Source organism: Rhinoderma darwinii, chromosome 8, assembly GCF_050947455.1.
Source record: "Rhinoderma darwinii isolate aRhiDar2 chromosome 8, aRhiDar2.hap1, whole genome shotgun sequence".
Classification (NCBI taxonomy): domain Eukaryota; kingdom Metazoa; phylum Chordata; class Amphibia; order Anura; family Rhinodermatidae; genus Rhinoderma; species Rhinoderma darwinii.
Window position 1 is genome coordinate 26,324,415 of NC_134694.1, and position 17,036 is coordinate 26,341,450.

Genomic DNA, 17,036 nt, shown 5'->3' on the forward strand with positions numbered 1-17,036 from the left:
TGCAAATATATACAAGTCAGGAAAAGTTATGAAAGGAATTGATGGTCACAGTGCAATCGGATGGCGTGTCAATCACACCTATAAGGTTGGACACCTCTGCTATAAGAAACATTACCCTTTATGAGTAACTATTTTATTCAAGGCTCCATATAGAGGATTTCGCTGCTTTACGGACACTGTGCCAATTTGTTTCTTAGGGGTTTTCTCATGAAATATGGGATGGTGGTCCCCTTGCTCAAGCCAGACCGGAGAGGCAAATCCATACACTACACAGAAGCCCATTTATTTGGCCACAGCAGGGGGAATGTACAGCGAGACATGGCTTCCCCTTGGCGATAATAGCTGATCGACAGGGGTTTAGAGAAGATGGACGCGATCAGCCGATGACCAGCTTGGCTTACATACAAAACGGGTTTGTCTTCATAAGAAATACACCAAGAATGCAGTCGCTAACGTGTGCAAAACAAAGATTATAGAAATGTATTCGTAAAAAAAAAATTACCTCTCAATTGTTAGTTCTTTATTGGATGTCTGCTGCACATAAATAACAATCTTCTTGTCAACGCCCTGACGTAGTCTGAAACACTGCTTGTCCTTATCTTTAGACACCGCACTATTAAATAATGGAAACATGTTAAATACACAGTAAGGTAGGCCGTAGAGAAAGAAAATGGAAATTGGCAATAATGAAAATTGTATTTAAAAAAGGTTTTCAGTACTTTTTATTATTGACAGCAAATCACTAGCATGTTACATCCATTTGATATGCGATCAATCGTAAAAGGCAGTGAAGCCCTTTAAAGAGGCTCTGTCACCAGATTCTGAAATCCCTATCTCCTATTGCATGTGATCGGCGCTGCAATGTAGATAACAGCAACGTTTTTTGTTTTTTTTAAAAACGTTCATTTTTGGCCAAGTTATGAGCTATTTTATATATATGCAAATGAGTTTTTTTTTCGTTATGTCCAACAGGGCGTGTATTGTGTTTTTAACTGGGCGTGTTTACGTGTATGACGCTGACCAATCCGTGACCAGTCAGCATCATACACTCCTCTACATTGATTTACACTGCACATAGTGTTCTTACTAGAACGATGTGCAGCCACATACACAAGTGTCCTGATAATGAATACACATGACCTCCAGCCTGGACGTCATGTGTATTCAGAATCCTGACACTTCTGAATCTTTTCTGTGAGATTTCCAGCAAGGGAAGCGAAATCTCGTTTACCTCGTAATTTCGCGAGATTACGCGTGGCTTGCTGGAATCTCACAGAAAGGATTCAGAAGTGTCAGGATTCTGAATACACATGACGTCCAGGCTGGAGGTCATGTGTATTCACTATCAGGACACTTGTGTATGTGGCTGCACATCGTTCTAGTAAGAACGTGATGCTGCTGTGTAAATGAATGGAGAGGAGTGCATGATGCTGATTGGTCACTGATTCGTCAGCATCATACACTTCTATTCACAACGCCCAGTTAGTAAAACAAGTAAACACGCCCAGTTAAAAACACAATACACGCCCAGTTGGACATTTCAAAGCTCATTTGCATATATATAAAATAGCTCATAACTTGGCCAAAACGTAACATTTTTCAAAAAAAAAAATGTTACTGTTATCTACATTGCAGCGCCGATCACATGCAATAGGAGTTAGGGATTTGAGAAAAAAAAACTGGAATCTGATTGGTTGCATCAGCAATTCTTCCACCTGTCCCTTGAACTAGTTTTTATACATTCTACCCAATTCTCCCTTTACATTTGGGCACCCCTGCCAAGAATAATGGAATTACCACAATTAGAGGATGATCATCCAGTTTTTTTTTACTATGTAGCAAATACACAAATCACAGAAATGACACAAAACACAATGTTGCATAGCTGAACATTCTGGCTTCGTGAAACATACCTCAAACAAATGAAATAAAATTATATAAGTGAATGGCATATTTTTTTTCAGCTCAAGTAGAGGAAAAACTTTATGGAATTTTTCTAATAAAAATAAATAAATCTGATTTTTGTTGCTCCTTTTTGGGCGTTTATAACGGCTTGCACCCTTCTTCAAACGATGGACTTCACTAATGGTCAGCAATATTCTGCATCAAGCTGGTTCCAACTTTCTCAGAGTGCGGTTGAAAGATCAGCTTTGTAGAACGGACCAATTTTTTTAATTTCCACCATAAATTTGGGGATCTTTTTATATTGAGATCCGGGCTGTTTGCCGACCATGTCATTGAGTTGATATGACTTTCCTGAAAACAAAAAGCTTTAACACTCGTTGCTCTCTGGCAAGATTCATTATCATTCTTAAAAATGACTTCATCATCACAAAACCTATTTTCTATTAATGGAATGAGAAAAGAAGCCAAAATTTCAATGTACACCTGTGCGTTGAGTGTTGAGCTATTGAGCGCCACCTCGCCTGGTCCTGTACCTGGCATGTATGTTCTCCAGTCAGTCATCTTTATATGTTTCATTAGAACAGCACCAGACAAAAGTTCCAGCATTATCTCCTTGCCCAATGCAGATTGGTGATCATCACCGAATTTCCCTTTCCATACTCCATTGCTCCAATTCAGCCCACCGTTTGGCTTTTTGATATGTAAACCTTATATAATTCAGAGGATTTATTACCGTCCTGTTGACTCCTCATTGACTCCTGTGTCCGCCCCCAGGGTTTTCATTTGTTTTGTTGTGCATTTTCTATTTTCAAGACATATTTACTTGACTTACCGTATCTATCCTGACACTTTCACGTTTTCCTTGGTCTACCCGTATGTTTCCTTTTATTTTGTTTACACTTGCACCAAATTTTACCCACAGATGACTGGCAACAACCAACATCCTTTGCCACACTTCTTCTAGATGGAAATCCAACACCGTTTTATATTCCTTTCCATTGTTTCAATTGCGAATTCTCTTATTAGGGTCATGTTTGCTTTCAATAGTTGAGTCCAACAGCTGGTTGAGGTCTGTAAGCGCTCCCTTTAACTGCGGACTAATTTACATTCTCAAACTTGTGCCTGTATTTATTTTAGAAATGCAAATGACAAGGTGGTTTCACATTTTTTTCCTCAACATTGAGCGATTCCCTAATTTTTCCTCTACTTAATCCAGAAGAAATGCTATTAATTAGAATAATTACATTTCCTTTGTTTGATGTAGATTTCACAAAGACACAATGTTGAACTATTAAACATACATGGTTTTGTGCCATATCTGTGATATCTGTATTTGCGATGAAATAAAAAATCTGAATGATCGTCCTCCAATTGTGGTAATTCCATCGTTTTTCCAGGGTTGTATCAGGTGCCCCAATAGCACTAAGTAAGTGGATCCAGTAGCACCCATGTTCCTCGAACGCCAAATTAGGGGCCAAAAGGTAAGATAACGCTCTTTTTAAAAAAAGAAATAAAGCTCCTATGCGGGGAAATATAAAGTGGAGCGGGTTATGTGATGAAGTTCAAGCGGATTTCAAAGAGCTCAGCAGGAAAAATGGCAAGGGGCATTTAAAACTTTAAAGTGTAAAGTTTCAGAAAATATCTCCATTGGTTGTTGTCCTGGCTCTGGATATGCCACCGTTGTACTCATCGTTCGCTAAACCAAAGAGCTGGTCCGAGCACACAGCAGCTTCAGCCCCGTTATCCTGGCCTGCCTTTACATGGAAAAGCTGAAGACGGCCAATAGACTCGAATGCAAGTCGATTTAAAATTTTCAGCTTTCAGGAGTAAAGTCAAGAGAAGGCAAAGCTGCTGTACACTGTGACGCGATGAAGCACTAATACAGCTTTGTTCTAGTAAATGGTGAGGGTATCAGAGCCTGGACCACCACCAGATATCTTCTGATATCTCTTAGACATATCAGACGTTTTCTGTAACTGGTACTATTTAAGGGCATCCCCACCCTAAAATAAATTTCATACTTCACAACCTCAACAATGAATTGATTCACAAAGCAGTGTGAACGCTTCATGTGCCGCTTTCTAATGGAGTTTCCAATCCCTTATCTGCCCTTGGTGAACTGCCGTAAAGACCCGTGGCTTGGAATTTTAGAACTATGTAAACATATTTTTTTTTTTAGTGAATTGCCTCTAATGATTCCCTCCAGATAGATCCAGCTTATTTTTCTGTACCGCATTCAGGAGCCAAACTTTTAGTCCACAGCCCTAATCTAGACACTTTTCAGAAAGTGTGGTGCAAAAAGTGTCTAAAACACATAATAAAACGAGCACGGCCTGAATGACAGTTTATTGTTGCAAATGGATCCAGAATTCTGTCGTATTTAGCTTAGTAAACCTCCCTTATGTGAAGCATGCTAGAGAAACTCCCTCCAGCTTTTTTCAACCAGTTACACCCCCATTATCATGTTCGTAGAGGTCAACCACATGGCAAGTTAAATTGATGGGACCGACAAGCCATATGCGGTCCACGAGTGACCGGTTGCTGACCATAGTTATATAAGCAAGAAATCCCGTATTTTACATGGTCTGCGGACAATAATACTAGCACATAAAACAAACACCTACCATTCCTCCGGAACCTACCTGAAGTAGCCCTTCCCATCGTCCTCCTTAATTTCAAGTGACACAGAAAAGCTAAAGATGTCGCTATCAGGGGTTTGAGGAGGAATGGAAGCAGTGAGAGGCGTCTGTTTGATTGAGCGCCGGAATGCTGTCGCAAAACTGTAGAGTATCCGACTCACCTAATTGAGAGATCACACAAGTATTACTGTTATCATGCTTTACATACTCTACGTAGCCTGTTATATGTGCATAGGGGGCATAGGGAAGGTAAACACGTACACTGCTAGGAAAATTAAGGGGTAACTAAACTTTCAGAAAACTTCTGACGTGTCACAGTGACATGTTAGAAGTTTTGATCGTGGGGGGTCCGAGTGCGGAGACCCCCACTAATCGCTAAAACGAAGCGGCAGAAGCGCTCAGGTGATTTTAAAGCCGCTTGGTTTCTGATCGGCTTTTTTCAGAAAGCCGAAGGAACGGTGTATGGACTCAAGAGAAAGTCTATGGGCCCGTACACCATTACATCAGCTTTACGAGAAAAGCCGATCAGAAACCAAGGGCCTCAGCGCTCACACGAGCGCTTCTGCCGTTCGTTTTAGTGATCGGTGGGGGTCTCAGCACTCGGACCCCACCGATCAAAACTTCTGAAAAGTCACTGACATGTCAGAAGTTTTCTGAAAGTTTAGTTACCCTTTAAGTATATTCATATCTACATAGAATGATAATGGGGTCAAAATAACATTTATATTATGATCATTTGACATGGCGGAGATCGGTAAGACAACCGAGGCAAAACCTATACATGTCTCGTTCAAAGCCTGATCCCGATGTCATGAACCACCCCCTCAGTGTATTCGTTTTGTCTGGAGTGTTCCCTCAAAGCAAACTTAGTAAAGGAATTTTATATTTCTCATATTTTCTAAAACTGACCTATAAAAAAAACTGCTCTGATGAAATCTTACCGCCTCCTGGATCTCACAGCGGAAGACATGTATCCTGAAGAGCTCAGCATTGTAATGACTCTCAGTGAAGGCAAAGCAGTCACTCTCTGGAGTTCCGTCATGGCCTCTAACGCAGAACAGAATCTTGTATATTGGGTATTTGGCTATCTCAGTGTTTGATTGTGGGTCGAGGAGTCTGTGCAAAATAAAGGAGAGATACGAGACATCAGTTCATACAGTTCGTTTCAAAGAGTTGCACTTTATGCACATTTGAAAAAAATAAATCATACCGGACTGTTCCTTCAGACACATTCGGTACAGACAGAGTGACATCCAGTGCATTCTGACATTGCCCCCGTAGAATAGAGATCATTCTTAGAGCTTCTACTTCACTGCGAGGGGCGTTTACAGAGGCACAGCCCAGGTAAGTGAGCTGACTGAACACAACGCTGTCTTCATCAGGAACCGGTGAGTACAAATCAGACCCATCGCCACAATCTAAGAAGTAAAGTCAATGGAAACCAGTTACACAGACTCATAAAATGATCATCACAGGAGTCTGCCCACCTATTTTACTCCATTCACTTCTCGCTCTAGATAATATTTATATCTGCTGTTTGGTGCCAGCATAATCGAGGGGCAAGGCGTTAGAGTGTGAACGTTACCATATATTTCATCTACTCTGTGTAACAATAAAACACATAACAGAATTTTTTTTACTTCTAGCCCCAAAATACAGACTGAACTGGTAATATACTGGACCACTGGACATTAGTGACGTTATATCAAAATTTTGGCACAATTTTATTGTAATGATGTTACAATAGTGTTTGCTTATATTTGCAGGCAAAATGTCATTGTGATGATTGTCACAGAAGTATCTTGCAATAATATACATCAAAATAACTAATCCAATACCGGAAGAAAAAAAGTGAAGTATATATTGCACAGAGGATTTTCCCAGCCCATATCCTCTAGATCTGATCCCAACTAGATAGTGTGATACGAACAGAGCAACTTATGCTGATGCAATACTACTATCGTACATATAAAGGATTCTTAGGTATTCAAGGGGTATGACTTAGATACCAGTGATCATGGACATTTCCAGGGTCGCAGTGCCTTAAATCAGTGTTTCTCAACTCAGGCCCTCTAGTACCCCCAACAAGTCATGTTTTCAGGATTTCCTTAAAAGGTGTTTCCCAGAACCGACAATGATCATATATCCAATTGTCTTATCGCCGGGGGCTCCACCGCTTGGACCCCCACAGATTGTGAGAACAGAGGTCGCATCCCGCAGGGAGGAGGAGCTAGAATGGAGCAACGGTCGACCATGCGCCCGAAGCTCCATTCAATGTCTATAGGACATGGCTGTTTCCGTCAATTTTATAGCCTTTGCATGCTCGACCGCCGCACCATTCATTGTCCTTACTGCGGTTTAACAGATCAGGAACCCCTTCTCGCTGTTGGTGAGGGCCCCAGCAGTGGATAGGCGATTATTGATTCTTCGAAAAACGTTAAGGATGCACAGGTGATTTAACTATTGCTATAGTATAAAGAATTGCCATAGGTGTTTTCTCTCTCTTTGGAATATCCGAAAACTATGACCCATTGCGAGGTACATGGATTTAGTTACCGTAAAAACCTTTTCTCGTCCCGTCTATTGGAGGACATGGTATAGCTGTTGCCACTAGTAGGCGGACAATAAGTGAGTGTTAACTCTCCCTACCAGCTAGATCCCTTCTGCAAGCCCTGAGCTAAATTCGTTTTGTACAAGAGCAGAACGAGAAGTAGAAATGCAAATGTAACAACCGGAAACAGTAAAAACAGAACCATGTAAGAACCTGGGGGAAAAACCGCCTGTGAGGAGAAGACAACCATATTACCCAAGGAAAGATAGGTAGATCCTTTCCCCTCCATTGAATGTGACGAAAAAAAACTTCATGGTGAGTAACAAATTCCAAATTTTCTCGTTCGGTTCATTGGTGGAGGCAGAGATAACTGTGGGACACTCCAAAGCAGTCCCCAAAAGGTGGGCAAATAACAGAAAACATCAGTGCATCCAACAAACAGCCATCTGTAGAACACTGCGACCAAGAGAGGCGTAAGAGGATGTGAAAGTATTAATCCTGTAAACTTTTGAAAAGGTGTGAAGAGATGACCATGTACGGCGTTACACACCTGCAGAGACTAAGCTCTGTTTTTAACCGCCCACGAAGAACTTACCGCTCTAGTGGAATGGGCAGTTACCCAGAAAGGTGACTCTTCGTGCCTAGAGTGGTAAGACTCACTAATAGCGGACGGCATCAATCGGGATATGGTGGTTTTAAAAGCTGCCATGCCTTGCCTGCGTGTCCCTCAGTAATGATGAAAGGTGAGACAGAGTGGCGTAGAAAAGCACTCTGTGCAAGATAAGATGGGCAAGACACGGACTTGGGAAGATTACTTTCCCTTGGGTGGACAGGAGAGGGACAAAAGGAATACAGGACTATGTCCTCATTAAGGTGGAATTCTGACCCCACCTTGGCAGAAATGAGGGAACTGGGCATAGCACCACATTGTCTTAGTGTATAACCAAGAATGGAGACTTGCAAGAGAGGGCCGCCAATTTAAAAACACGCTGACTGGAGGTGACAGAAAACAAAGTTCTGTCAAGAGGCTAAAATGGGGAAGCCTTCATCGCCTCAAGAACCAGGTTAAGGTCCCGAGTCACCAAGGTCTGGCGGTAGGAAGGAACCACAAGTCTCACTCCCTGCAGAAAAAAAAAAAGTGTGAACGGTCAATTAAGCTGCCAAGGGGCACTGAAAGAGAACTGACAGGGCAGAAACCTGACCCTTTGGAGAGCTGAGGGCCTCCTGGAGAAAGTTGAAAAAACAAGATAGTTCGAACTGATGCAGTTTACCCTAACTCTCTTGACACCAGTGGAAACAAAGATGAAAGCTTCCTAGCTTTAAATGGGTTTTACAGACCAGATAACTGATGACCTAGCCACAGGATGGAGCCAAAAGCAAACGGCTCCGGTCATGAAATAGCGGCTGATCTGCTCCAATTCAAGTGAATAGGAGATAAGCTACAATTCTGTAGAACGGTCGCTATGCAGTGGTCGGAGCCATCTGCTTCCGGTTCCAATTACTACATACTGTTCAAAACATTCGGCGCTCGGAGTGGCTGAACAGCGTGGGCTGCGGGTGTCTGACCCGCACCGATCATATACTGATGACCTATTCTGTGGCTAGGTCATCAGTTATCTGGTCTGTAAAACCCATTTAAAGCTAGGAAGCTTTCATCTTTGTTTCCATCAGTTGTCCGGCCGTGGAAAACCCCTTTAAGCTATGCTTGGATAACACGCTACGACGGAACTTCAAACCCCAAGCTTTTACCATGGCGGACTCAACAGAAACACTATTAAACAAGGGGCACGTATAAAACTGGATGTATGGAATAGTCTCCCTGGAGTAGTCCATCAGTCCGTAACTCTTTTCTTACACATACTGTGGAAAAGCAAGGACTTAGATGGGGAGAGAGATGATTTGGAGCTGTTGATTATCAAGCTGAAGCAGGAAAATCTGTTCAGAGTGATCGGAAGACTCTCCAGATTGTCTGACAGGGATGGAGTCTTTATCATGATGTTGTTCAGATAGGGAATAGCTACAACTCCTCGAGAGTGAACAAGTACCATTATCACAGAGAGAACCTCCGTGAACACCCGTGGTGCTGTTGTTATTCCAAAAGGCAGGTCTACAAACTGGTAGTGGTCCTCCAAGATGTCGAAGCGCACATACTGCTGGTGGGGTTTGCAAATAGGGACGTTAACATACACATTCTTGATGTCCACAGAGGACAAGAATTTCCCTTGTTCCATCTATGTGATTACGGACCTCAATGATTCTATCGGGAAGCGCTGGAGTTTGGCATACTTGTTAAGGCATTTGAGGTCCAACACTGGTTGAACTGTAACTTCCTTTTTGGAGACCATAAAGAGGATTAAATAGAAGCCCCCTGAACCGTTCCAAGTGAGGAACTGGTACCATCACACCTTGGAAGGGGAAGGAAGGAACTGTACTACCAGAAAAAAGCCTTAGAAGGGGATGACCGAGAAACTGTGGGAAAAAAACAAGTAAATGGTAGGAGAGAAAATGCTTTTTTTTTTCTGTATCCTGTGGAAAGGATTCTGCGAACCCACACATCCTGAACTTGAGACAGTCAAGTGTCCTAAAAACGGTAGTAATCCCCGCACCAAAGCTTACGCGGGTGGGGAATGTTCTTTATGCAGTCCTGGACTTGTTGGTGATTGCATTGGGGGCCTAGGCGCCAGGAGTTGCGTGGTATGAATGACCGTTTCTTTCTACAGTCTTTAAAGTTCTGCTTCAGGTAATCAGGCCGTGGACTCTAGAAGCGGCAAAAAGAGTCTGTTCCTTTTTTGGATGGGCTAAGAGAACAGACCTGTTTTGTGGTAGGTGAGTCTGTGGCTTCAGAGATTATCTCATCTAAAGCGGGCAACAAAAAGACAAGATCCTGTCAAGGGGAGAGCCGCCAGGGACTTCTTGGAGGCTGCATCCAAAGACAAGCATTTCAGTCACAGTCTGGCGAATGGCTACAGAACGTGCTGAAGAAAAGGCCATTAATCTGGCCACATGTAGAGTTGACTCGCAAATGTACTTTCCTGCATACAGATTTGTTAGGCTCTCGGCGAGCTGCTCGGGAGATTCACCAGAATTGATAACAAGGTGAAGCGGTTTTGCCCAGTCTGTTGTGGCCCTGCTCACCTAAGAGAGAGAAAGCAATAGCCGCAGAGCCGTGCCAGCAGCCCCGAAAATGGATTTTGCATTGCACTCCATCTTTTTGTCTCTGTGGTTCAGGAAGATGTGTCAGCCATAGGCAGGGTATTTTGCCAGACAAGAGACTGGGGGTCAAATGCAGGAGAAGACGACCCCTTCTTGACAGAATCTACTGGGAAAAGACACATACTGTAACATCCATAAGTTTTGGTTTAGTAAATCGCCTATCTGGAAAAACCCATCTTTTAAAAGTGGTTCCTCAAATTAAAGGTGAGAAGGGAAGAATTTTGGAAACGCCATAGTCTCTGAAAGGAAATACTTTGTTGAGAGGCGGAAGAATCTGTATCTTAAACATAAAGTATCTCCTTGAACGCTGCAATAAAGCGGTCTACTGTGGAGGAGAGTTTGATGACTGCTAGTCATCCAGTGCTGAATCTGTCAGAGAACTGGAGGGGAGGTGGATGAAGTTGGGTAAACAAAAGGCTGACGGGACCAGAAGTTCTTGCTCGTTTGCAATATCTAGTGAGGGCCCAACCTTGGTTTGCAGTGACCGTATTCCAGCATATCATGATGGATTTAGATGCATTGGAGAGGTCTAATAAACGCCATGGACAGAGAGGACACCCACTTCGTTTCAGTACCTGTGGCTCCCGATAGGGGGGCACTGTGGAAATTGGTTCACTGATGAGCTGTCTAGGCCTCAAAAATTTAGAGCAGAGGCATTACGATAGACCACAATGAAATTTTACATCACATACCGAAAATAGGCAAAATGGGCGACTAAAGCCTTTTCCTCCTGGTTTCAGAAATGGTGGCCATACACTACTACTTCCCTGTATGCACAGGCTGTGAGTTACTGTTTACGTAGGGGTATAGAAACTGGCTAGGATTAATATATGGTGGCCCAAAGAGAGAGGAGGATGGGGATACTGCTACTGTCCAATAAGCGGGACTGGAAAGATCACAATCCCCTATAGCCAGCAGCCTCCCCCTTATGAGAAATAAACTCCGCCTCCGGACTGCGGCCTTGTGAGAAAACCGAAGCTGTAAACTAAATTCATTCGGACTGCCAATTGCAAGTTTGGCATTTGTACACAACAGCGCTGCAGCGAATTATGGGGGAGGGGGTCAGCAGAAGAGGTGCCCACATAAAAAGGAGGGGATGGGCCGAGAAGACCTGAGGGGGTGGAAGAGATAGCCTATCCGGAGGTTTGAGTTAGGGGGAAAATGAGGTAGGATACTCAACCATCTAGATGCCCATATACTCACCTCTGTACAGTGGCATACCCATGTCCTGGGTATCCAACTGGGTCACTCGCTCAGTGCACCGTCACTTGGAGAGAGAGAGATAGAGGGAAACACTGGAATTAGTCAGGAATTGTACATGAGTGACCCTACTCTGGCGGGCTAAAGGGGATTCGGAGATCCGCTTTGCCACCTAGAGACAGGGCAGACAACAGTGAGGTTAGGCTCCACTGTTCTTCCTTTTTTGATCAGGCTAACAGGGAGATGTGATCAGTCCTATATTCCTAGCTTATGGTGGAAGAAAAGCAGAGGTAAAATAGGAGAAAAGGAGAAGGTAGGTCTGCCTCCTAGACACGATCTCCGTCTTCCTCAATGACACAGACGAGCAACACTGCTTTTAACAACACCAAAACCATTAGATAGGTAACATGGATCTTGAGAGATATCCACATAGATGTCATCGGAGTTCAACTTTATCCATATATATGATTAAATTTACTATCTTGTTCAGCAACGGATCTTCCGGATACTTCAACTTTCTGTCCCTGAACCATAATACAGTACTAAGCACAGTTTATTTTCCTTCAGGAATTTTGAGACAAATTTTGACCTCCCTGTACGATCTTGCCGGGGTTTTAGCCTGCGGCCATTTAGGTCCATGGGCAAAAAACACAGCGAAAAACGCTTTCCTACCTCCCATAGATTTCAATGGGAGGTCAGAGGCGGAACCGCGGCAAGAAAGGACATACCGCTTTTTTTCCACCAAAGTGGAAAAAACATCTCCCATTGAAATCAATGGGAGGCGGTTTCGGATGATTTTTTGGCGCTGATTAATAGGCGGGTTCTGCGTCAAAAAATGATGTGAATTGGGCCTTAGGCTGGAAGAAATTTGCTCAGGATTCAAATATATTCCAAACTTAAACAATGACAGGGGTTTTAGGCAAATATTAAACGTCTAAACATATGAGCACCTTTAGCGTAAAAAAAATATCAACATTTTCTCCTGCTGAGAGAATATGAGAAACCAAAGATGACGATGGAAGAGAGACGGAGAATGAAGGATCATGCACATGGCCATATTAAAGCTACGAACAAGCTCCGAGTTGTATGGAGTTCTAATAAAGCATCCATAGAAGACTACGAGATCATACCGTGCCGCCATATGTCTTCAATATCATACAGAGGTGTAGGGAGGTTATTTTGTCAAAAATAGTTGATGTTCCCATCACAGAAAGTGATGGCATTTCTTGGATAGTCCATCACTTTCTGATCGGTGGGGATCCGACTGTTTAGATTCCACCATCTTTCAAATAAAGAGGCTGCAGTGCTGGTGTAGCAATGTGACACTGTACTATTTTTCCCTGCATGCAGTGCTCCCAGACAATCTGCTGTGCATGGAGCTGCCACACAGCCCCATTTATGTGGCTGGGAGCGCCACCGTGCAGGGGAAAACTTTGAAGGGGACGTGGAGCAAAAACAGCAGGAAGAGTGCCTCTTTCAAATTCATGGTCGGTGGGGGTCTGTGCCGATTATGGGATTTAATATCTACACCGATTACCTTGCTGTGCTGTTTTGACTGGTAGACTCATATCTTGTTTCTGTATTCCAACTGAAGAAGGGTTAATGGTAGAAGATGCAGTGGAGGTTTCATTTGAAGACTCATCCAGATCATCATCAGGTAGGACTGTTTTAACCCCCTCAGTATGCTGCTCTTGGTCTTCACATGGGGTATCCATTAAAACATCTTCCAGCTCCTTCTGAAGTTGCTGTTCACTTCCATTCCCAACAATCTAAAGATAAAATACTGTAAATGTTATGTTATGCACATAGGAAAATACATGTCACCATTACTTAATAATTGGTAAAACACTAGGAAACACACATAGAAAAGGATTTTGGAACTTTAGTTGACAATAAAACTTAAAAACGTACCTAACTTTTCAGGATAAGCTGTCGTGCGTGTACATGAAGGATAACACTATTCCCAGCCATTATAGGACTTGTATTCTGCATTTGTATAGCAGTTTTCCCCTCTGCAGGCTCTCTCTCTAACTCTCAGTCTTGAGCTAGTGGTGTAGTCTAACTGTTATCATGTATCCATCACACACATATATACACATACATACATACATACATACATACATACATACATACATACATACACACACATATACATATATACATACACACACACACAGTTACTTACATATATATATATATATATATATATATATATATATACACACACACACACACACACACATTATAAGGACTATAGGTTGAGAAATTATCATTTGTAATTGGATTGAGAATTGGCTCAAGGACCGCATCCATAGAGTTGTGGTCAATGATTCCTACTCTGAATGGTCCCCGGTTATAAGTGGTGTACCCCAGGGTTCAGTGCTGGGAACACTATTGTTCAACTTTTCTTTTTTTTTTTCAATTCAGATTTGTTTATTGCTTTTAATACAAACAATGACAAAAACATACGGAGAAAATGTGTCCCCATAATAAAAGGAACATGACAAATGAGGGCACAGCCCAAACAGAAGGGTAAGCATCACAACCCAGGAAAGCGCACACAGTACGACAGCCATCTGAGCAATCATAACGGGAAGGAGCATTGCTTAAAGAGGCTCTGTCACCAGATTTTGCAACCCCTATCTCGTATTGCAGCAGATCGGCGCTGCAATGTAGATAACAGTAACGTTTTTTTTTTGGTTTTTTTTAAAACGAGCATTTTTGGCCAAGTTATGACCATTTTTATATTTATGTAAATGAGGCTTTCTAAAGTACAACTGGCCGTGTTTAAAGTAAAAGTACAACTGGGCGTGTATTATGTGCGTACATCTGGGCGTTTTTACTTCTTTTACTAGCTGGGCGTTGTGAATGGGAGTGTATGATGCTGACGAATCAGTATCATCCACTTCTGTTCGTTAACACCCAGCTTCTGGCAGTGCACAGACACACAGCGTGTCCTCGCGAGATCACGCTGTGACATCACTTCCTGCCCCAGGTCCTGCATCGTGTCGGACGAGCGAGGACACATCGGCACCAGAGGCTACAGTTGATTCTGGAGCAGCATCAGCGTTTGCAGGTAAGTAGCTACATCGACTTACCTGCAAACGCCGATGCTGCTGCAGAATCAAATGTAGCCTCTGGTGCCGATGTGTCCTCGCTCGTCCGACACGATGCAGGACCTGGGGCAGGAAGTGAGTGACGTCACAGCGTGATCTCTCGAGAACACGCTGTGTGTTTGCACTGCCAGAAGCTGGGTGGTAACGAAGAGAAGTGGATGATGCTGATTCGTCAGCATCATACACTCCCATTCACAACGCCCAGCTAGTAAAACAAGTAAAAACGCCCAGATGTACGCACATAATACACGCCCAGTTGTACTTTAACTTTAAACACGCCCAGTACTACTTTAGAAAGCCTCATTTGCATAAATATAAAAATGGTCATAACTTGGCCAAAAATGCTCGTTTAAAAAAAAAAAAAAAAAAATTTACTCTTATCTACATTGCAGCGCTGATCTGCTGCAATAGGAGATAGGGGTTGCAAAATCTGGTGACAGAGCCTCTTTAAGAGTAAAGGGAAAGAAACATACAATAATTCAACTTCCTACACATCCTAAAATGCAATGGACATAGCATCTGAGCACAATCACAGGAAGCAAGTGACCCCTCAAAGTAGACGAAAGAAAGAAAAGAAAAGAAAGGAAGACAAACAAAAACAAGGAAAGTTCATGGTGAACCCGGACTCCAGTTCCGGAAAAGCATGGGCAAATAAGAAAAAGCAGCTATGCACCTGATAAAAACCTGGGTGGAGCAAGGAAACCCCTCCGCACCCGCATACTGTCCCCTCCCAGACGAAGTCTCATGGGGGAGGATGGGTACTGAGCATCAAGTCACTACAGTACGGTAGGTGGGAGAAGAGAGAAACAAAAGCCATTGAGACCAAGTGTCCGAATATCGTGCAGAGGATGCCGGGGATTGAGCCAGGAGGTGTTCCATACGCTGTATTAAGGAAACCTCCTGAAACCATTCATCCAACAGTGGAGGAACTGCCGTTTTCCACTTGCGGGGGATAACCGATTTGGCAGCCTAAAGGAGGTGCCTAATTAGGGAGCATTTGTAAATGGGTAGTGGCATAGGGAACATAAATAAAAGGGCCGCCTCGGGAGAACTAGGGACTGAGACCCCAGAGACTTCCAATATAATTTTAAGAACCGCCTCCCAAAAACTCCACAAGGAGGGGCAACTCCACCAAATATGAGACATGAATCCCCCCCACGCCCCGCAGCGCCAACATGTGTCAGGTACAGACGGGTACCATTTATGTTGGGCAGAAGGTACCAGATACCACCTAGAGATAATTTTGTAGATAGTTTCCTGGCCTCGTATGGCTATCGAGGCCTTCAACTTATTTATTAATGATATAGAGGATGGGATTAATAGCACTATTTTTATTTTTGCAGATGACACCAAGCTATGTAGTAATGTTCAGCCTATGGAAGATATTCGTGAATTGCAAGCGGATTTGGACGCACTGAGTGTTTGGGCATCCACTTGGCAAATGAAGTTTAATGTAGATAAATGTAAAGTTATGCCCCTGGATACCAACAACCTGCATGCATCATATGTCCTAGGGGGCGCTACACTGGGGGAGTAACTTGTGGAGAAGGATCTGGGTGTACTTGTAAATCATAAACTAGATAACAGCATGCAATGTCAATCTGCTGCTTCAAAGGCCAACAAGATATCGTCGTGTATTAAAAAAGGCATGGACTCGCGGGACAGGGATGTAATATTACCACTTTACAAAGCATTAGTGAGGCCTCATCTAGAATATGCAGTCCAGTTCTGGGCTCCAGTTCATAGAAAGGATGCCCTGGAGTTAGAAAAAATACAAAGAAGAGAAACGAAGCTAATTAGGGGCATGGGGGATCTAAGTTATGAGGAAAGATTAAAATAATTAAACCTATTTAGCCTTGAAAAAAGACGACTAAGGGGGGACATGATTAACTTATATAAATATATTAATGGCACATACCAAAAATATGGTGAAATCCTGTTCCATGTAAAACCCCCTCAAAAAACAAGGGTGCGCTCCCTCCGTCTGGAGAAACAAAGGTTCAACCTGCAGAGGCGACAAGCCTTCTTTACAGTGAGAACTGTGAATCTGTGGAATAGTCACCGCAGGAGCCGTCACAGCAGGGACAGTAGATGGCTTTAAAAAAGGGTTAGATAATTTCCTAGAACAAAAAAATATTACAGACACACACACACACACACACACATATATATAAATACATATACACACACACACACACACACACACACACACACACTATATATATATATATACATACACACACACACTATATATATATATATACATACACACACACTATATATATATATACATACACACACACACACACACACACACACATATACAAATACACACACTACCGTTCAAAAGTTTAGGGTCACTTAGAAATTTCCTTATTTTTGAAAGAAAAGCACAGTTTATTTCAATGAAGA

At 42.8% G+C, this 17,036-nt stretch overlaps 1 protein-coding gene across 1 annotated transcript in view; it reads right to left on the reverse strand.

Annotated features, from left to right (window-relative positions):
- RABGAP1 (RAB GTPase activating protein 1) overlaps positions 1–17,036 on the reverse strand; it is a 163,926-nt gene that overhangs the window by 112,571 nt on the left and 34,319 nt on the right. The window contains exons 3-7 of the mRNA XM_075835522.1: positions 13,046–13,277; positions 5,755–5,962; positions 5,486–5,660; positions 4,548–4,705; positions 503–613 (exon numbers count right to left, since the gene is read on the reverse strand). Coding sequence (XP_075691637.1) covers positions 503–613; positions 4,548–4,705; positions 5,486–5,660; positions 5,755–5,962; positions 13,046–13,277 — 884 coding nt within the window. The remainder of the gene's footprint in view (positions 1–502; positions 614–4,547; positions 4,706–5,485; positions 5,661–5,754; positions 5,963–13,045; positions 13,278–17,036) is intronic.